The sequence below is a fragment of the Mustelus asterias genome, chromosome 1, assembly GCF_964213995.1.
Source record: "Mustelus asterias chromosome 1, sMusAst1.hap1.1, whole genome shotgun sequence".
Lineage (NCBI taxonomy): Eukaryota > Metazoa > Chordata > Chondrichthyes > Carcharhiniformes > Triakidae > Mustelus > Mustelus asterias.
Window position 1 is genome coordinate 36,413,247 of NC_135801.1, and position 23,424 is coordinate 36,436,670.

General features: G+C 43.6%; 1 protein-coding gene across 4 annotated transcripts in view; it reads right to left on the reverse strand.

Moving 5' to 3' along the window:
- Positions 1-23,424, reverse strand: part of afg2a (AAA ATPase AFG2A) — a 476,777-nt gene that overhangs the window by 409,039 nt on the left and 44,314 nt on the right. For all 4 annotated transcript variants that reach the window (XM_078211250.1, XM_078211230.1, XM_078211259.1 and 1 more), the window contains one exon: positions 20,675-20,930. In XM_078211250.1, coding sequence (XP_078067376.1) covers positions 20,675-20,930 — 256 coding nt within the window. The remainder of the gene's footprint in view (positions 1-20,674; positions 20,931-23,424) is intronic.

Below are 23,424 nucleotides of genomic sequence, written 5' to 3' on the forward strand. Positions count from 1 at the left end.
GTGAGGGGTAACTCAAGATGGCTCCCCAATGAATTCCAGCTGCCAGCAAATCTCTCCAAGGTTGCTTGGAAAGCTGATTGGTTACCCACAGGCCCACATCACAGGGGTGGACAGCCAGTTAACAATTAGGAGTGATTTATTGGCCACCAGCCCCTGGTCCAAATGGTTTTTCTGCAAGAGTTTCCCCTCCACCTCAATAATGCTTTATTTCAATCCAACAATCCAAGCACCCAGTCTCTGATCTACCTCAGCAGTGCCCATCTCTTGCAATGGAGCTGCCACATTTCCAGAATTGTAGGTCTTCTGACTGATTTGATTTGATTTATTATTGTCACATGTATTAACATACAGTGAAAAATATTGTTTCTTGCGCGCTATACAGACAAAACATACCATTCATAGAGAAGGAAACGAGAGAGTGCAGAATGTAGTGTGACAGTCATAGCTAGGGTGTAGAGAAAGATCAATTTAATGCAAGGTAAGTTCATTCAAAAGTCTGACAGCAGCAGGGAAGAAGTTGTTCTTGAGTCGATTGGTACGTGACCTCAGAATTTTGTATCATTTTCCCGAAGGAAGGAGGTGGAACAGAGAATGTCTGGGGTGCGTGGGATCCTTAATTATGCTGGCTGCTTTGCTGAGGCAGCTGGAAGTGTAGACAGAGTCAATGGATGGGAGGTTGGTTTGCGTGATTGATTGGGCTACATTCACGACCTTTTGTAGTTCCTTGTGGTCTTGGACAGAGCAGGAGCCATACCAAGCTGTGATACAACCAGAAAGAATGTTTTCTATGGTGCATCTGTAAACGTTGGAGAGAGTCGTAGCTGACATGCCAAATTTCCTTAGTCTTCTGAGAAAGTAAAGACGTTAGAGGGCTTTCTTAACTATAGTGTCGGCATGGGGGGGGGGGATCAGATCAGGACAGGTTGTTGGTGATCTGGACACCTAAAAACTTGAAGCTCTCGACCCTTTCTACTTCATCCCCATTGATGTAGACAGGGGCATGTTCTCCTTTATGCTTCCTAAAATTGATGATAATCTCCTTCGTTTTGTTGACATTGAGGGAGAGATTATTGTTGCCACACCAGTTCACCAGATTCTCTCTCTCATTCCTGTGCTCTGTCTCATCATTGTTCAAGATCCGACCCATTACGGTGATGTCATCAGCAAACTTGAAAATCGAATTGGAGGGGAATTTGGCCACACAGTCATAGGTGTACAAGGAGTATAGTGGGGGGCTGAGAACACAGCCTTGTGGGGCACCGGTGTTAAGGGTTATCGTGGAGGAGGTGTTTTTGCCTATCCTTACTGATTGTGGTCTGAGAGTTAGGTAGTTCAGGATCCAGTCGCAGAGAGAGGTGCCAAGGCCCAGGCTACGGAGTTTGGGGATGAGTTTCGTGGGGAATAATAGTGTTGAAGGCTGAGCTGTAGTCAATAAATAGGAGTCTGACATAGATGTCCTTGTTATCTAGGTGTTCCAGGGTTGAGTGCAGAGCCAGGGAAATGGCGTCTGCTGTGGACCTGTTGCAGCAGTAGGCAAACTGTAGTGGATCCAGGTAGTCCGGGAGGCTGGAATTGATTCATGCCATAACTAACCTATCGAAACACTTCATAATGATGGATGTCAGAGCCACCGGCCGATAGTCATTAAGGCACGTTGCTTGGTTTTTCTTAGATACCGGGATGATGGTCGTCTTCTTGAAGCAGATCGGGACCTCAGATTGTTGTAAAGAAAGGTTGAAGATGTCTGTGAATACCTCCGCCAGCTGATCCGCGCAGGATCCGAGTGCACATCCAGGTATCCCATCCAGGCCAGTTGCTTTCCGCGGGTTGACCTTCAAGAAAGCTGTCTGACATCTGCAATGGTGACCCCAGATACAGATTCATCCAGGGCTTCCAGGGTGGAGGGCATGCTCTCGCTGACCTCGTGCTCAAAATGGGTGTAGAATGCATTGAGCTCATCAGTGCGTTGGAGCCGGCGATTTTACATGCCTTCATCTTGTAGCCTGTTATGTCTTGCAGACCTTGCCATAGTCGGCAGGGGTCAGTGTGGCTAGCCTGGGACTCTAGCTTGGTCCGGTACTATTTTTTGGCATCTTTGATGGACCAGCAGTATTGGGAAACTGCCTGCTATCCTTAAGATGATGAACGTAGAGGCAGCCAATTTGGAAGCTGCCTCCCAGAAGATTGCACTGCAAGCAAGTGTGGGATTTGGTCCCGAATCGATCCTGAGGCCCACAGGAAATTCCTGCCCGATGACGCTGTTTCACTCTCTCCATAGATGCTACCAGACCTGCTGAGTATTTCCACAATCTCCTGCTTTTGTATTTGTGATATTTTGCTTTTTGTGGTGTGGACTCATTCCCAATCAGAGACAAACACAAGAAAACAATACTCCAGCATGACTTTACTCTGTAACAAGTTTCATACATTCTTCCTTTTCACCTGCTGTGTATTGATTCACACTACACCAATAGATTGAAGGATCTGCAATAGCTCAGCCAGAGTGCTTTTCTTCAAGGTAAGTATAACTGAGTGCTGACTGGCTAATTAACTATTATTGTTCTCACCCAACACTCAATTGCAATTTAGCAAGAGTGATAGTGATTGGAAACAAGTGTGGAGCTTTGTCCATCGCCAGCTTGAATTTATCTAGCAACTTTAACCTTGTAAATCATCCCAAGGTGCTTCACAGGAGCATTATCAAACAAAATATGACAATATCCACTTTAGGAGATATTAAGGCAGGTGACTAAAAGCTTAGTCCAAGTGGTAAATTTTAAGCAGCACCCGAAAAGAAAAGAGAGATGGCGAGGTTTATTAAAGTTCCACACACTGCTGAGTACGTGTGTTGTATGACAATGTTAGAAATACAAACTTCTTTAAGAACTAACCAGGCCTTGCTACAGAGTAAATTGAAGCTTGTATTTAAGAGCTGGAGTTTTCTCCAGAGCGGAGTTGCTTCTGACAAGGAGAGGATCCAGAAGGGAAGAGTGGAAACTAGTATTTGTACTGACCTATTGTCAATAAAACAATAAAATAGTTGTGAATCATCACAATGTCTTCTGTTGCCTAATTCAGTAATGGATATTCACTCATAAAACATTGCAGCTGCACCGGAATAGGTTGGCACGTTCCGGGGTGCAATTTTTTAGTACTACTACTAGAATATGGTCAGAGCCCATAGTCTTTGCTCTATTAGTGCGCTAATTTTCTTGCTGTCATGCGGCATGAATCAAATTGGGGGAAGACTGGCATTTGTGATGACTTCAAGAGGCAGCTGCGAAGGATCATCCATTCACCACTTGGAGCTGAAGATGGTTGCAAATGCTTCAGCCTGGTTTGACACATTCACATGCTAGGCTCTGCTATCATTGAGGATGGGGATGTTCATGGAGCCTAACCTGTTTAATTCGCTACCACCATTCACAAGTGCATATGGCGTTACCTGATCAGTTAGTCGTGGGATCATTTGGGTCCATCTATCACATCTGTATGCATGTAGTCTAGTGTTGTAGCTTCATGAACTTATCACCAAATTTTCAAGTAAGTCTGTAGCTGCCACTGACATGGCCCTCCACATTCCTTGTTGAATCAGGTTTAATAGCGATGGAGGATCGGGGGGTATGATGGGTCATGGTAGTCTACAAGTCAGCTGCAGCTATTGGTCCACAGTTCCTCATGGGTTCCCATTTTTGAGCTTCTAATCTGTTTTTAAACTTATTGCATTTGGTATGATGGCAGTGCCGTACAACATAATGGAATGTGTCCAGAGTTAAATAAATTGCTTGATAAAAAAAAGCTGCCAAACACCTTTCTGACCAAATTCCATACAAATTGAATGACTATGAATCCTTCCTTGAGCACTTGGTACAGGCAAACAAGTAAAATCTCAAAGTAAAAGCAACTGTGGCAAGTTAAGTTGGGATAGGATCTGTTTCTGAAGTTGATTTTTACTCTTTGTAGGAACGCTATAATCAGCTATAACATTGCAGATTTGGGAGCAGAGCGGAGAGGAGGGTGGTTACAGGGAAAATCAGTAAGGGTTTCTAATTCTGATCATTGTCTGAATGTGGATATTAGGGGAGGCAGAGCCGTGCATAGATGAGATGCTCCCTTCAGTTGAAAAGCTTTCCAACACATTGTCAGGGCTCCTACATGAAAAATTGCCATATTGACAAGGTGCCAGATAACAACCAGCACATGTGGAAATGGCAATAATATCTCAGCAGTTGTTGAACAGCTTCTGGTGAGGTGAAAGAGGAGGGGGGGGGGGGGAAATGACAAGATAAAAAAATGTAATCCTATGATCTGTTAATGTAAAATTCTGTCTTCTGATCCACAGCAGGGACAAAAGGTCAAACTCTACAGAAACAAACCCATCTCATTCAGAGAGATCTGTTTGTGATTATTTGGGCAGTCAACAGTTCAGTGGAAAAAAAGAAAAACATTCAACATAAAATAATACAAAAAAAACCACAAACTGGAAATTGAAGAAAGTGTCTTCCTGTTTCCTCTTGTCATTATCTCTGCTAGTCTTTCCAAATACTCCCCAGTGAAAACTGTAGCCAGCAGTGATGCTTAACCCTTTGAATACTGAATTTCTTACACAACCCACAGCTCTCTACTCATTGTCCCGCAGAATAAAACATTTGTGAATAGCTGAGTTCCCTTACTTTAAATGCTATACATGAGAACATGGATCCATGCAGTCCTAGTTTTGTCATTTTCTCAGACAAACCTCACGGTAGATGCGCAAAGGGTTAAGACACTCTCAAAGCAGAGGAAGCTATTTGCCATCAGACATGTTCCTATCCTGTTTATTTTTTCAAGACCTGACTGAGCCTCCATAAAAACAGTTAATTCTCCAGTCCAGCACAAGGTCAAACTGTTCCAGGCCCAGTCCTGTTTTCCCCTTCAGGCTACACATCAATGCTCTTCCGAAACCACTGCCGGATAAGTGGGGGACTTGTTCTGAATTAATGCAAGAAAACATCTGGTGCAGGCTTGGGCAAGGAAAATCAATCTGATTACAGAGTCAAGCACTTTGTTTTCCATCAGCATTAATTAAAATAAGTTCATTTGTGCTCGATAGGAAACACAAGCAGCTTGCCACCAATAACAGAAAAATCAATTTTAGTAACGGAAATTGCTTCCCAGCATACAGAGTTTTGTAAATTGCCCAGGAGCTTCTGCTGATTAACTTCATATTTACCAGCAAAAGGTGCTCGGGTCCCAAAGCTATCATTGATTGATATTCCTGCCAGATGAATGTTAGAATGTGCAAATAATTTGTCTGTAATTTTTAACAACAGACACTACATTAAAAAAAAGCTTTTAGTCAAATTTATGCTGAATTGATCGTGGTGATGATTCAGGAATTGAACAGAAGTAGTACCTTTTGCAAAATAAGGTTTGAATTACAGTTGAATTTGAAATACTAGACCCCTCATCAGACACACCAGCCTAAAAACTAACATATAACCGGTATACAATTTTCAAATTCAACCCTCACCAGTGATTTTTGTAGCTATGAAGTTTCCAAGGTCTCCTTCTGTTAGTTTATGTTAATTATCATAAAGCCCCAGTTTACGAAACCACTGTTCCTGGATTCTGCCAAAGCACAAGTCCAAGCACTGCCATAAGATTCCTATAAAAATATAGGAAGATGGGGACTGAAGTAGGCCATTCGGCCCCTCAAGCCTATTCCACAAATATGATTTAGCTTAAAATGGCACAACACACTCAATCCAGGAATAAATCAAACATTGGTCCCATAACACTAAGCCAATGTCACTTAACTTAGGGCGGCACGGTAGCACAGTGGTTAGCACTGCAGCTTCACAGCTCCAGGGTCCCGGGTTCGATTCCCGGCTCGGGTCACTGTCTGTGTGGAGTTTGCACATTCTCCTCGTGTCTGCGTGGGTTTCCTCCGGGTGCTCCGGTTTCCTCCCACAGTCCAAAGATGTGCGGGTTAGGTTGATTGGCCAGGTTAAAAATTGCCCCTTAGAGTCCTGAGATGCGTAGGTTAGAGGGATTAGTGGGCAAAATATGTGGGGGTAGGGCCTGGGTGGGATTGTGGTCGGTGCAGACTCGATGGGCCGAATGGCCTCCTTCTGCACTGTAGGGATTCTATGATTAACTAAATTCCCCCTTAGTGTCAGGGATATTAGCAGGGTAAATACGGGGTGGGGTTATGGGGATAGTACCTGGGTGGGATTGTTGTCAGTGCAGGCTCAATGGACCAAAAGGCCTCCTTCTGCATTGTAGGGATTCTATGATTCTACAGTTTGTAGTGGTTAAAAAGAACAGTGGAATAGGTCAAAGAGTGGGTCTGTTACATAACAGGTGGACAGAAAGAGCATGGTATGGATTTTATAATGATTTATCTCCTACAAAGGTCAAAACATTGTATACACACACAATGGTTCCGACAGCTCAGCTACAAGAGCGATAAGGATAGATGGGAGAATGCTATCCTGGGTTGAATCATGGAGATTTGGAATGGATAAATTTCCTGAAGTTGACTTTTAAAAATCAGTAAATTCCATTCAAAATCTTCCTGTGGAGATTAAATGGATGGATCCTGTTACAGAGGATGTAAGATATCATATTTCAATTTAAATCAGCTGGACTCACAAATTGAACTTTTTTTTAAAAAAGCAGTTTCGACTCTTGAAACAAAAGCACTAACATAAGATGGCCACCACAGGTCATCTGATATTTGGGACTGCAAGTTGATTAAGATTCTGGAAGATTCTAAAAGATGCATCACAATGAACATGCCGAGACCATATCCTTATGGAATACTGTACCTGCCTTTGTCAAGACTTAAAACAGAAAGGACAAAACAGGCCTCAGCATTTCTGTCTCAAGGGCTACCAGATAACAAAGGAGAACTATCAAAACCAATTATGCACAAAGGAAGTGCTATTGAACTCTGTTATATATGGTTCATTTTAACCATAGGAGGTGGAAACTCCTTCGTTAATATAAATAGACTATCAATTGTCAGTGAGTGCGCGTGTGTTTATGGGTATGCGTGCATGTATGGTGACTTTCAAAAAATATTTTAAAAATTAAATCCTCTTTCATCTAAACTCAAGAAAACTTGCACCAATTTCTTTGCAATCAGTATAAATACTTAAGTACAGACACTGAATTGGCATATTCATCCTTTTAAATATCAAAAAAAGAACCCTGTTACGGTCAACCAAGGAGTGGGGACAAAAGGGGGAGTTCTTGTACCCAAGCTCACCTAATCGTAACAGAGATTTGGAAGCTAGCATCTGGATTTAAACAAAAGATGTAATGAGAGGAATTAGAAGTGGGAACTAAATTAATCCCTAGAGATAAATGTAAAAACTCCAGTTCGGGTTTTGTGTACTGTGCTACAGTACAAACAACATGTCCACTTTTGAACTTAGTGCCTTTCTAAAATAGGATGAGGTAACTTGGAACAGCTTGAAGACCCTAGCCATTGAAGAATGTGGGTAGATGTCCAAAAATAGACTTCCAGCCAAAACCTAGGAGATCTGAAATCCAAAAGCAGCAGCCAACAATCTGGAAATTGAATTGGAAGAGATAGAGATAAGCAGCAATGGAAAAGGACAAACTAGCTTTAGCTAAAATACAGTTGTAACAAAAGAGGCTGGGGCTCAAATTCCAGGCTACAGAAAGCGAGATAGAAGAAAGGAAAGCAGAAAGTGAGGATAGAGAGTGGAAAGAGCATCTGGAGAGAGGGAAAAGGAAAAGGGAGAGGCAGGAGGAAGAAAGGGAATTTCAACTGAAACAGCTTGAGCTGAGAGGGGAGAAAGATCCCAGATGAGAAACTGCTAGGAAATCACCCAGTGTGTTTTCAATGTGATAAAACAGGTCATTTTAAAAAAATTGTTGGTATGCGAAGAGACCGCCAGATAGTCTTACAGTCAAACCAGTATCAATGGGCATGAAAGTGGTCAGCCTGTATTCAGGCATGTCCACTGGCCAATGTAACTACCAAGAGTTTATATTTAAGGGGAAGATGCTGAGTTCTGTGGAGGTGTAGAAAGCTGAAAATGGTTCAAAGACCCGACAGAGGGCTGGGAGCATTGAAGTGGCTAAAGAAAAACCACTTGGAAAACAGAAGACAGGAGCTGACCAGCAACGTGGGGGCAGTGGTGTTCCGGATGATATGGAACAGGTGAACCGAAAACCCATTCCCAGATGAAAGAGAAAAAGGAGGGAACATAACCCAAAACAGACACCAGTTGTGGAGACCACACGAGATATACCAAGGAAATCCATGTAGAGTTATTAACTAATAAATCAAATGAACAAGCTCACACTTCTAAACAAACTCAGCAGTGTTGAAGCAAGGCCCACTACGAGTGAGATGAGGAAGCGAGTCCAGACAATGTACTGGGGCTTCAAAATCATATTGAACTCATTGACTTCATAGAAAACAGGTTTGTAATTGTGTCTTTAGAGGTAACAGTGAAGGGTTAAAACTGATCAGAGCAGGCTAGGCTGACAATCAGGAACAAAACAAGAGCAATTCTGCTGAGCTGCTGATGGGCAGAACTGATGGCAGCTACAGAATCTCCCTGCCCTACAAGTAATCAACAACCTGGGAGCTTACAGCAATATAAAAAAAATCAAAACTTTTAAATGATACCTAATCAGAATATAAAGGGAACAGTCATACACTGACACAATATTATCCTTTAAGCCTAACCTCAAAATAGCAAAGATTTTTCAGAATATTTTCAAATAAAGGAATGTTTTGTTTATACCACCAAAAAGTAAAAAGCAATGCGACAGCACATTATCTCGAAGCTAACTCTGTTTTAGTTTTTGGTACCCAGGTTATTCTAAACTGAGTTTGGCCTTAACAATACGGTTATGTGGATGGGTGTGCATATGTTTTTTTAAAACATCTTGTAATGTAACATTCCTAACACGTCACGTTTTATTCTTTGTGCTGACTGATGAGGCATTACAGAGGTATGTTGATGTCAAATGTTAAATTTCAATTTCATCTACTTAATTCACATAGAATCCCTACAGTGTCGAAGGGAGCCATTCGGCCCCACCAATGCCAATCCCGCCCAGGCCCTATTCCCATAACCCCACGTATTTACCCTGCTAGTCCGCCTGACTCTACAATTTTGCATGACCAGTCAACCTAACCCGCACATCTTTGGACTGTGGGAGGAAACCAGGGTACCCAGAGGAAACCCACGGAGACACAGGGAGAAGGTGCAAACTCTACACAGGCAGTGACCCAAGGCTGGAATTGAACTTGGGTCCCTGGCAGTGCTAGCCACTGAGCAGCCACATGTGGAACTTTTTTTTAAAATGGCAGTTTCAACTGTTAAAACAAAGACTCTGATGTAAGATGGCAGCCACAGGTCACCTGACATTTGAGATTGTAAGTTGGAAGCTTGTAAAAGGTGAAATACATGTCTAGGCCACTTTATCATCAAATGTCACACCTGCTTTTATCAGGACATACCCCCAAGTACTCCTAACAGTCTCGTAACAGTAATCATGGTAGATTAGGTTGTACAGGATTTTTGAATGGAGAAGACTTAATGAATGGCATGTCCTTTCCCTTATCCCATGTTTCCTGTTTTTGCAATGTTGTTCATTATATTATCAAATATATATATGGTGCCTTTCACAGCAGACTTTTTTGAATGCAGTCAGTACAGATAATAATTATTATTACAATCTTTCTCAGAAAGAATACAATCAAGAGTTCAAGGGTTAACAAGCACAGCACTTAATCTATCTTCATAGTAATTTGCTCCAATTAAGGAAAGCCTCTGCATAGCTAACAACTAATCTGTCAAGAGTTTGTTTAGTTTGTTCATACTATGCTGAGGTATGAATTTAAATTTCTATGTTTTCAAATCATGACAAAAGTATTCTAGCAGATCTTTCCAAGTTAAAATTCCAGTCAATTTGAGCAAGATTCAAAGTTGATGGTTTTTTAAAAAAATCAATAAATACTATATATCAGAAATCAAACCAGCAAATGTTAGAACTACACATTAAGTCAACCAGCACTGGCTAGCACTTCAGCCCTGCATCAAATTATTTTTTTTCTATTTTTAGGATGATGATCAATATGTTGTATTACCCCAGCCTGTTCTGTGTTACAGTTTATTTCTGCAATTTTAAGCATATGGTAATGCCAGGATTCTATTTCTATTCACATTTTTATACCCCTTCTTGTTAATACTTATATACTACACATTTCTGTTACACATAAGTTTTCTTATACGAATTCACTACACTGATCCATTAACAGCCAATTGGATTTTATTGTATTTTAAACCTGTTGCCATATTGTCCAATTACAATTCAGGCATTCAAGAAAGTTTTGAAAAAGTCTTCAAAAATTGCAGCACATCAGTGTGTTTGGCATATAAAAATAGCAGTGTGAATAGCTAATTCAGTCCTCAGTTTCTCTACTCACACATCATCGACAGCTGCCTGGTGAGAATTGGACAAAATCGCAACTTAAATGAGTTAACCATGTACATGATTATTTCAGTAGATGGCAGTCTACCCACAATATAACAGTTGTCATTACAAAAATGTTTGATTTTCTAGATTCTCCAGCCAACCTGTCTCCATTAACCCTATCAATTCTCTTCATGGTTTTCAAAATTGTGCTCATCTCAATCTCATCTTAATGTTAGTATTAAGCATTCCCAGATCAAATGTAGCCTCAGAGACAGGCTCCTTTTCTTCTGTCCCAGCAATGCACTTCTACCCCAGTCCCAAGAATACATCTCCTACAGCACCAGTGGGAACTTTTTCAATTCCCACACCAGTCACCACGTGACTTCAGAGACTGCCAATGTTCATGCCAATTAGTGTTAAACTAACAGCAGTTTGGTGCTATGTGCCCACGAGGAACTAGAAATAAGAATGTCCAAATGCTTTTTACACAAGAGAGCAAACAAAGGAGACTTTTATTCCATTAGTCTGGGTTGGATTCAAATCTGGGTTGGAGGTGAAAGGCCAGTGGTTAACCTAATGCACCACCCCGTCTCCATAAATTTTCCTTTCCTAATGAGTTCCTTTTGACACTCTTTATTACTCACCTCACAACTCTTGGGCAAATTCTTAATCACCACCAGGGAATCTTTTTGCTTTTACAGTACCTAAATGGGAACAGTTTAGGGATGGAATATAAAATAAAGAAAAATAAAGGAGTCACATGTAAATGTGATGAATAGTTTTGTTCTGAGTTTCATATTGGGAGTGGGGAGGAGTGAATGTTTTCAGCTCTCATCATGCCCACTATTTGAGGCATTCTCTGTTATAGATGGTAAGAGTGGATAATCGAGTCTACCTCATCAGACTTTATTGTGTCCCTAAATGGAGCATAGAAGATCAACCTATGCACAACCTACATCATCACTACTGCATCAGTCTGTGAATCAAATCATATAGAAATAAAACAAAACTAAAGACATTCTTTGGGGTTAAGTAAAGTATTTTTTGACAATATGGGAGAGGTAGCTCTGAACTTTTAAGTGACAATGTAACTCCGAAACCGTCTGCATAAAATGTGATGGTTTACACATCAACCACTGACAAAAACAAACATCACCAGCTTTTAATTATAGAATGGATAAAAGGTTCTATCACTGTAGATGGGTTTAGTTTTCATCAACAGTGTTGGCGTCGGAAGCCACAGACAGCTCATGTGACTCTCTGGACAACAGTATGATGCCGGCCCATTATCTTTCTGACAGCAGAGTTGAACAAAAGGACCTTGACATATTCACATTTACAGCACGACATAGTACCAAACGCCTTATTCCCACTTTTGCCCAATCACACAATACAGGAGCAATAAAGTTGCAAACGTGTGAAAATGTTTAGGTCACCAGTTCCAAAATGTGCTGACAGCATTTCCTACAATGCTAATACAGTCAAAATGTTGAATTGTAGTTAATAATTTTTATATATTGACTGCTGTAGGGAGAAGCAATATCAGAGGCAATATTGTGAGCCAATCCATCATATACCATACCCGAGGGAAGAGATAGATTTATCAATTGCTATTAATATTTGCCAATCCTGAATAGACCGGTACTAAATTAATGCAAACATTAAAAATGCAGCAGAATTTAGTACCATCATGTTGAACACTTGAACGGGAGCAGTGCTAGTACCTGTTGGCTAATCTAACAATCCTCAAACAGTGGACAGAATGTTGGTAGAAAATTAAGTGTCCAGCTAGCGTGAAAACAGGAGAGTTGCAGATCTGTTTTTTGGGCGAGTTAAGTACAATCTTATGCACTTAGCACATGGAAAAATGAGCTAGATTGTTCCTAGCTACTAGAGGTAGTGGGTGATGCTAAACTCACCAGCCAGCCTGATCAGACAGCAGAGTAAGCATGTCTGTGGCTGCACATGCTCAATTGCAACAGCAGAGGCCTGACAGAGAGCTGTCAGGCCTCTGCTGCTGGAGCCAGCCTCAAGCCAGCCACCCCTCCCCCCCCGCCAATCATGAGCCCCACATCCCCTGAACATATAGCCCCACAGCCACCACCCTCCGCCTCCCAGATGATCACAACCCCTCCCCGATTGCAGCTAGAGCGGCAGCAGCATCCACCCCTTCCCTCCCCCACTGATCATGATGCAGAGTGGCAGCAGCAGCACCAGCAGCTCCCCCCATCCCCACCGATCATAGCTGTAGAACAGCAGCAGGCATCTCTCCCTCCCCATCAATCGTGATGCAGAGTGGCAGCGGCCCCTCTCCCTCCCCCACCCACGATGGCCAGCAGAGCGCACAGGGGGTCCTCCCCTCTCCCTGATTGGGCTGCCCTGGCCTGGTCCTACCCCCTCCAGGCCCCTCCCCTACAGCCCTCTTCCAGGCCCCACCCATTCAGGGCCCACCTCATTTAGGCCCCCTTCAGGCCCCATCACTGCCCAGTGAACAGTGCCAAGGTGCCCTGTGGGCATTGTCAAAGTGGCAGGCTGGCACTGCCCAAGGGGCACCCCTATTCCCTTGACCTCCCTGAGGGGCCTCAATGGCCTCCGGTTCTACCAGTGAGGGCAACACAACTGTTCCCCATTCATGGGGAGCAGGTATTTTCTTCGCCGGAGAGAACCCCTCCCGGCAAGGCCACATAGGCAGGCAAGCCCGGACGATTGAGTGCTGGGCTCGCTAAACCGATGTAAATCACAAAATTATCCAGCTTCTCACCGGAAAACGGCGAGAGGCTGACCACGCTGGAAATCCGGTGCCCGAAAGGTCGTGAGAGCCAAGAAATTGGGTGCAATCCTGATTTCTCCGCTCTCGCGTGATTTTACCAGCTTGCTCTGCCCATTGATGCTCAGGGCAAGCCGGTAAAATCGCAGCCAGTATGTCAGCTGTGGCTTAATTGGTAACAAACTTGTTTCTGAATCACACAGTTAGAGGACAATTCTACTCCAGGGCCTGAGCACACAAATCAAGACTGACACTCCAGTGCAGTACTGAGGAAGCACTGCACTGTTGAAGGTGTTGGCTTTTGGGTGTTAAATCACAGCCCCATCTGCCGACTCGATCTGTAGGTAAAAGATCCTGTGATATTATTTTGAAGAACAGTAGGGGAATTATCCCCAGTGTCCTGGCCAATATTTATCCCTCAGTCAATATCACAAAAAACAGTTAATCTGATCATTGTCACATTACCGTTTGAAAAAGTTTGCTTAGCACAAATCAGTTACCGTGTTTCCTACACTATAACAGTAACTACACTTCAACCAGAACTTCATTAACATTGTAATGGCTGAAAAGTGCTACATAAATTCAAGCCTTTCTTTTCTTTGTTTTTGGGAATTGCAGAGGTAATGTGAGAGTGTTTGCCCTGTCATCAAGGCAGCATTTAACTGTGTGTGGCATCAAGGATCAGGAGCAAATTTTAAGTAAAAAGAAATCAGGGGAAATACTCTCCACTGGTTGAAGTCATAGCGAGCACAAAGGAAGCTGGTTGCGATGTTGAAGGTAAATCATCTGTAATTATGTCCTGAAGCCGAGGAGTTCCTCAGAGTAGTGTCCTAGGTCCAACTATCTTCAGCTGCTCATCAATGACCTTCCCTCCATAAGGTCAGAAGGAGGACTGTTTGCTGATGATTTCACAATGTTCAGTATCATTCGTGACTCCTCAGATACTGAAGCAGTCTACCCTGGATGCAGTAAAACCCTGGGAACATTCAGGATTAGGCTGAGAAGTCTTGAATAACATTCATGCCATGCAAGTGTCAAGCAATGACCAACTTCAATGTAAGGGAATCTAACCATCGACCCTTGACATTCAACACCACTACCATTGTGGAATCCCCCACCTACCACTGACCAGAAACTTACTGGATCAGCTATATAAAAATACTGGGAATACAAGAACAGGTCAGAGGCTGGAAATACTGTGGTAAATAATTCATTCCAGACTCCTCAAAGTCTTTTCAATACCTACAAGGCACAAATCAGGAATGTGATGAAACAATCTACACTCGCCTCCAACAACACTTAAGCTTGATACCATCTAAGACAAAGCAACTCACTTGATTGGCACCACCTTAAAACATTCTCACCATCTACCACAGGTGCAGTGGCTGCGGTTTGCCCTTCAGTAAGATGCACTGCAGCAACTCACCAAGTCTCCTTTGACAGCACTGTCCAAACCAGAAAGTCTCTACCACCCAGAAGGCCAAAGCAGCAGACACATGGGAATGCCACCACCTGCAAGTTCCACTCCAAGCCACACACCACTGTGTCTTGGAACCTACCCCCTACATATTGGGTTTCAGTGAGAGGAAGATCAAACTCAGTCATGGACTTTCCCATGATAAGACAGTCTGTCAACATTTACTGTTTAGGCTCATATGTGAAAAATAACACTGGGCAAGAAGTTGGATGGTTCTTGGCAACCACAGAGCCATCTCCCAGAAAAGGAGGGGGGGGGGGGGGCGGGGGGAGGAGAAAAATCGATGTTTTCATTCCAAATATTTATTTTTGACTGTTTGTATTAAAGCAGGCCCTCTTGTGGTTTTGTTTGTAAGTGGAACATAGAGTACAATATTGACGGACCTATTAACCCAAAATTAAAATACAGTTTGTTTTTAAAACAATCCAGCTACTTTAGTCCACATTTCCTGCCAATTAGTAACTGCAAAATATATTTACTATCCAGATAACCAATACCTTTAAAGAGATTAAAATGCAGCACTAACAGAGGAATTTTAAAACAATATGAGGCAACAGTCCATAATTCTAAACAACCACGATTTGCATACTTACATATTCAACAGAAGCTACAATGCCTGGTGACATAGAATTTACTCTGTTACATCAGACATTAAACTCAAGGTTAAAGCTGAAGGAAAACCACTGTAACTGCTTCTATGTGTCAGCCACAAAGTACTACAGGCAACTAGGTATTTTCAAGAGAAAACGTTCAAGTTCAGTTTTCTGTGCTGCCATAGCAGTGAGGATGTGGAGATGCCGGCGTTGGACTGGGGTGAACAGAGTAAGAAGTCTCACAACACCAGGTTAAAGTCCAACAGGTTTATTTACATGCGCGAAGATCGCGCATATCGACACAGACATCAAGTTTCTACAAACATGCAAGAAAGAAGACAAGATACCGAAAGGACTACGGATCACGAACCCACTCAGGTCAACCTATAACACAGACTACGCTGAGAGACTTTGCCGTCGCACCTCTCTTACCCTCCTCAAATACCTCATACACCAGCTCTACAGCAAACGCCGCAGCCTGGAAACCAAGATCGAATCCATATTCTCAACTTGCGCTCAGGACGCAGACCAGCTGCGAAACTCTGCCAAGCAGACGAGACAAAGGAACTACACCATCTACATGCACACCAAGAACAGGAAACTTGAGAAACTCGGCATCACCACCAGCAGCAACCAAGCCTCCCCCGGTACCACAGTAGAAAACAGTACCACTGCAGGAAAGTCCATTGTCAACTTGTCGGACTACACACTTCAGCCAGATGAAATCGAAGTTCTCGGCCGAGGGCTCAACTTTTGCCCCACTACCAAAATAGACCCCATCAGTCTCGCAGCAGACACAGAGGAATTCATCAGGCGAACGAGGCTGCGGGAGTTCTTCCACAAAGCCCAAGAGGCCAACAGCGAACACAATGAGACAGCCAATGAACCGGAACAGCAGACAGAGAGATCCGCAGTGCAACCGAAGAGGAAAGAGTCGAATTGGACTCCTCCGGAAGGCCGCTGCCCTCGACTTGACATGTATGCCCAAGCCATCAGGAGGTGCGTCAACACCAAATTCATCAGCCGCACTCACAAGACAGCACCGAACATCACCCAAGCACAACGCAACGCCATCCACGCTCTCAAGCCCAACCGCAACATTGTCATCAAACCAGCAGACAAAGGAGGGGCCATCGTCATACTGAACAGAACGGATTACTGCAAAGAAGTGTACCGACAACTGAACGAGGAACACTACAGACAGTTACCCACAGATCCGACCAAAGAACACACCCGTCAACTCAACACTCTGATCAAAACCTTTGATCCGGACCTTCAAAACACCCTCCGTGCTCTCATCCCACGTACTCCACGTGTTGGAGATCTCTACTGCCTCCCAAAGATACACAAGGCAAACACACCCAGCCGTCCCATCGTTTCAGGCAATGGAACCCTGTGCGAGAACCTCTCCGGCTATGTCGAGGGCATCTTGAAACCCATTGTACAAAGAACCCCCAGCTTTTGTCGCGACACTACGGACTTCCTACAGAAACTCAGCACACATGGAGCAGTTGAACCAGGAGCACTCCTCGTCACAATGGATGTCTCGGCACTCTACACCAGCATCCCCCACGATGATGGCATTGCTGCAACGGCCTCAGTACTCAATGCCGTCAACTGCCAGTTTCCAGATGCAATTTTACAACTCATCCGCTTCATCCTGGGCCACAATGTCTTCACCTTCAACAACCAGTTCTTCATCCAGACACACGGAACAGCCATGGGGACCAAATTCGCACCTCAATATGCCAACATCTTCATGCACAGGTTCGAACAAGACTTCTTCACCGCACGGGACCTTCAACCGATGCTATACACTAGATACATCGATGATATTTTCTTCCTTTGGAGTCATGGTGAGCAATCACTGAAACAACTATATGATGACATCAACAAGTTCCATCCCACCATCAGACTCACCATGGACTACGCTCCGGAATCGGTTGCATTCTTGGACACACGCATCTCCATTAAGGACGGTCACCTCAGCACCTCACTGTACCGCAAGCCCACGGATAACCTCATGATGCTCCACTTCTCCAGCTTGCACCCTAAACACGTTAAAGAAGCCATCCCCTACGGACAAGCCCTCTGAATACACAGGATCTGCTCGGATGAGGATCGCAACAGACACCTCCAGACGCTGAAAGATGCCCTCATAAGAACAGGATATGGCGCTCGACTCATCGATCAACAGTTCCGACGCGCCACAGCGAAAAACCGCACCGACCTCCTCAGAAGACAAACACGGGACATGGTGGACAGAGTACCCTTCGTTGTCCAGTACTTCCCCGGAGCGGAGAGGCTACAGCATCTCCCCCGGAGCCTTCAACATGTCATTGATGAAGACGAACATCTCGCCAAGGCCATCCCCACTTCTTGCCTTCAAACAACCACGCAACCTCAAACAGACCATTGTCCGCAGCAAACCACCCAGCCTTCAGGAGAACAGTGACCACGACACCACACAACCCTGCCACACCAACCTCTGCAAGACGTGCCGGATCATCGACATGGATGCCATCATCTCACGTGAGAACACCATATACCAGGTACACAGTACCTACTCTTGCAACTCGGCCAACATTGTCTACCTGATACGCTGCAGGAAAGGATGTCCCGAGGCATGGTACATTGGGGAAACCATGCAGGCGCTACGACAACGAATGAATGAACACCGCTCGACAATCACCAGGCAAGACTGTTCTCTTCCTGTGGGGGAGCACTTCAGCAGTCACGGGCAATCAGCCTTGGATCTTCAGGTACGCGTTCTCCAAGGCGGCCTTCACGACACATGACAGCGCAGAGTCGCTGAGCAGAAACTGATAGCCAAGTTCCGCACACATGAGGACGGCCTAAACTGGGATGTTGGATTTATGTCACATTATCAGTAACCCCCACAGCTTGCCTCCTGGACTTGCAGAATCTCACTAGCTGTTCTGTCTGGAGACAATACACATCTTTTTAACCTGTGTTTAATGTTCCCTCCACCCACATTGTCTGTACCTTTAAGACCTGGCTGGCTGTAGGGATTCGCATTCTAATCAGTATTCTGTAACTTGATTTTGTGGCTCTGTGCACTGTTTGAGAGCACATTTCAACTCCATCTGACGAAGGAGCAGCGCTCCGAAAGCTTATGGTATTTGCTACCAAATAAACCTGTTGGACTTTAACCTGGTGTTGTGAGACTTCTTACTGTATAGCAGTGAGGTGCAGAGAGGCAGTTCGCCAAGCCATGGGACGGTAGACTTCACTCATACTGCGATGGCTCAGCAGAAGTCATGTATTTCTCCACAAAAACAGTGAAAAAAACCCCCGAGAGATGATCATGGGCCACTGCCCACACACCACAACGCAGCAGCCTAAGAACAGATCACCCACCGATTTTCTAAGAAAATAAATTGATAACCACAAAAAATAATTTTTCCCCCTAAATCAGTCTTTTTTTTTTTAAGTGTAATTTTCCTAACCTGTCCTGTGCAATAGAAAGCATCAACAAAGTTGCATTTGAGTGGCCATCTATCTGTCCTCAGCTGATGCAGTGTCCAAGTAAACAAACTTGAAAATTTCACCTTAAAATAAACCTCATTCACACAATCCAACAGTTTCAATAGATTTTCTTTGATTTGAGCGCAGTGGAAACTGCATCTGGGATTTTTTTGACAAATCATTTTTGTTGTCAAATTCATCTTTTCTGTACTATTAAGCTCTCCCAAATACTGGAATCTCCATTTTATTCTGCCTTTTACAATTGTAACACTAACTTTGGAAATGAACAGGTGTCCTTCATATCTACTTACTAGAATAAGTGGTAACTAGCTGAACATTATAGCATTTCACCAGTTACATGGACAGAGATCAACACTTGGCCCCTTGTCGCTGGAGTGATACTAGATGAAACTAAGTGGAACTATAGAGGGAAAGTTGGCCGATTAGATAGGTAACTGGCTATCTGATCGAAGACAGAGGGTGGTGGTGGATGGAAAATTTTCGGACTGGAGGCAGGTTGCTAGCGGAGTGCCACAGAGATCAGTGCTTGGTCCTCTGCTCTTTGTGATTTTTATTAATGACTTAGAGGAGGGGGCTGAAGGGTGGATCAGTAAATTTGCCGATGACACCAAGATTGGTGGAGTAGTGGATGAGGTGGAGGGCTGTTGTAGGCTGCAAAGAGACATAGATAGGATGCAAAGCTGGGCTGAAAAATGGCAAATGGAGTTTAACCCTGATAAATGTGAGGTGATTCATTTTGGTAGCACTAATTTAAATGTGGATTACAGGGTCAAAGGTAGGGTTCTGAAGACTGTGGAGGAACAGAGAGATCTTGGGTTCCATATCCACAGATCTCTAAAGGTTGCCACTCAAGTGGATAGAGCTGTGAAGAAGGCCTATAGTGTGTTAGCTTTTATTAACAGGGGGTTGGAGTTTAAGAGCCGTGGGGTTATGCTGCAACTGTACAGGACCTTGGTGAGACCACATTTGGAATATTGTGTGCAGTTCTGGTCACCTCACTATAAGAAGGATGTGGAAGCGCTGGAAAGAGTGCAGAGGAGATTTACCAGGATGCTGCCTGGTTTGGAGGGTAGGTCTTATGAGGAAAGGTTGAGGGAGCTAGGGCTGTTCTCTCTGGAGCGGAGGAGCCTGAGGGGAGACTTAATAGAGGTTTATAAAATGATGAAGGGGATAGATAGAGTGAACGTTCGAAGACTATTTCCTCGGGTGGATGGAGCTATTACAAGGGGGCATAACTATAGGGTTCATGGTGGGAGATATAGGAAGGATATCAGAGGTAGGTTCTTTATGCAGAGAGTGGTTGGGGTGTGGAATGGACTGCCTGCAGCGATAGTGGAGTCAGACACTTTAGGAACATTTAAGCGGTTATTGGATAGGCACATGGAGCACACCAGGGTGATAGGGAGTGGGATAGCTTGATCTTGGTTTCAGATAAAGCTCGGCACAACATCGTGGGCTGAAGGGCCTGTTCTGTGCTGTACTGTTCTATGTTCTATGCCCACTCCCCCCTCACCCACTTCACTCCATCCCCTTCCCAACCCCACCATTTTCTGTGGGGGTGTTTATAGGAACTCCTGATTTGCAGAAAGGAATGAGAAAACCAACATTCTACCACATTGTTGCCAAACATACAATATTGGACATTGCAAAGAAGCTCTGACTGCCAAATACTTGCAATGTGGCATGCAATGTTTCAATCCAAAACATTTATTTTTATACAATCAATAAAGTGAATGGAGCTCGCTCTGTTTTTCTTCAGCAGGTCAAAGAGCGTCAGTTAAAATGTAACTTGCTTAGTATTTTGGTGGTACCACCTCATAGTCACCACAAGATGGTGCAACAACAAAAACCAGACCAGAATTGAATGCAAGTTACCTGCTTCCTTGCAGACTGCTGCCAGATCTGCTCCAACATAGCCGTGAGCCCCATCTGCAAGCTGTGTCAGCTCCCCCTCCATCAACAAGGTGGGAACATTCTTCAGAAACTTTTTCAAGATATCTGCACGGTCCGCTGCATTAGGGATACCAATCTCTATTTCCTTATCAAATCGCCCAGGTCTCCGAAGTGCTGGATCCAAGGCGTGAGGTCGATTCGTGGCACCAAGGACCAGGAGTTGTCCTTGACTCCCCTCCTAACAATGAAAAAAAATCACATTTCATCAATACATATTTTACTACACCCCTCCACCCCACCCTCCCTTGATTTTGTGGAGCAGTGAGTAGCATCCCTGCCTCTGGAACAGAAACTCCATGTTCAAGACCCACTCCAAAATTTGATGACTTCATAACATGGCAAAACGGGTCAAGTATCAACTTGTAAATCCTTCCAACACACACCAATGGCAAGCATTAAGAACGGGAGAGATTCCTGGTCAGCTATATGTTGGAAAGAAGGTTGGAGCTCTACCATTATCATAAAATAAATTTCCATTTCCCTCTGTAGGAAAAGCAGGACCATAATACCCAGGAGCGCTCACTGATTGGCGAGAGTTTGGCATACATCAAGTACCTTTCTGAACAGGAGGAACACATTTGGGAGGCTGATGGGTCTCTCCAACACCATAATAAACAGCGGTGATATAGATGTGGGGCTGAGCCAAGATTTAAAAAAGCTATGTGATCACACCGTTAAGATGACAGATAATAATGCTTTTGTTGCTCTTATACTTGCCATGATCACATCAGAGCCCAATGTAGGTGAGTCTGCTGTGATGATATGGCTACTGTGTCAGAGGGAGGGCATTCGGAACCTTCAGGTTAGGAGTCTGCAGCATTGACAAATGCTCCCACACCTTCACAACCTCATAGGCAACTTGCAAACCATACAGGTGATGACCCAGATGACAAATGTATCCTTAATCTGCCTGTATTGGTATATTTATGCCATCATTTAAAAATATTTCTGTTCAGATTTGTTTATTTCACTTATATTATTCAGTTATAGTTAGTTTCCATTTAAGTGTTGTGTTTTGATATTGTAATAACACATTTATAGCAATCTGTAAAGCTGTATGAAAAACATTTATTCTCAAAAATCATGTAAGGGATAAAAAATCTTGATCCCATAAAGCAGCTGCATTACGACATTTTTGAATAAGAACTGCCTCAAGCTTTTCAATTTTTTAGAAATGAAGTAAAACTTCTTTTAAACTTTACCACAACAGTTCTCTTGGCTTGCTTTGGAAAAGAGGGAGGAAGAGAGGGAGGGAAATATTGTTCATTTCAAAAGCTCAATGCCCCTCATTGTCAAAACAGCAACTAGATGATCTCAAGCTGCCCTTGCAGCAGCTGGAACCTGGGCCTCCTCCTGGTGATGCCTGTAGGTTTATCTGCATCAGGCTCCACGTTGCCCTCCTCCATCCCCTCATTGTCTGGTGCCAAGTCATCTTCAGGATGAAGGTTGAGTCCTTGTTGGAGGGCAAAGTTGTGCAATGCTAGAACAACCTTTGAGACTATCTCAGGTGCATACTTCAACATGCCTCCTGACCTGTCCAGCCATGAAAATCTGACTTTAAAAGTCCAATTGTCCTCTCCAGTACCTGGTGTGTTATTACATGTGCACAGTTGCATCATTCATGTGCTTCATTGGTGGTCCTCCAAAATGGTATCATAAACCACGTTCTCAGTGGGTATCCCTTGTCATCCAGTAATTCCTGGTGATGTTATCATGACTCGGTGTAACATTGAATTCCCCAGGACGAACGGGTCATGGGCACTTGCCCGATTGTTAGCATTTACATTGAGGATCCTCATTTGGACATCGTACACCAACACGTTAAAAAATGGAACACATTCCTGTTGATGAACAAAAGACCTCATCTACTGCTGCTTTCAATGGAATATGCATTCCATCAACAGCCCCAATATCAGAAAATCAGCAATCCAGTGACATGCAAGGGACCACTTCTTCATCATCACAGGGATATGCCAAAACTAATAAGCCACAAAGCCTTGAAAAATTGCCTTCATTACCTGATGAATGCAGGTCTTCGCAGCACTCTGCAAAATGTTACGCCAGTCACTAATGCTATGTTGAAAAGACCTGGATGCAAAGAAATTCTGTGCTGTTGTGAGTTTCATCTCTATTGTTAAGGCAGTGCGGCAATTCGAGTTTGGCTTCAGGTCTTCCTTCAACATTTCACAAAGGCATCCCATTGTTTCCTTGTTGAAGGATGGTCTCCTGAAAACTGTTCCTCTGACATAACTTCATATATTGTCTTGTGCCTGTACATTCTCAGGGGTGGATAACTGATCCACTTCCTCAGTTAACGGACATGTTACCTGCGCTTCTTCCCTGTGCTACTCTGAGCCCTCAACAGAAGTGGAGTGTTTCTAATAAGCAAAGCTGAAAATGACATGCACCAGTGGTTGACTCAAGATCAAGTTTGCAATCTGCACTGGATTCTGGAATACCCATCAGACAGATAGTTCACATTGGCTTACAGGAGGCATGCATATGTTCTCTCATACTTTCCTAAAGTATTTGAAAAAGTCAAATCACATACTTGTCAAAGTAAATGCAGGACTCATTTTCACATACATCAAATGTACTATTTTGAGATTTCTAGGAATCCACATTGCATTAAAGAGACTCTTAAAACTGGAATACGCCACACTGCATTAAAA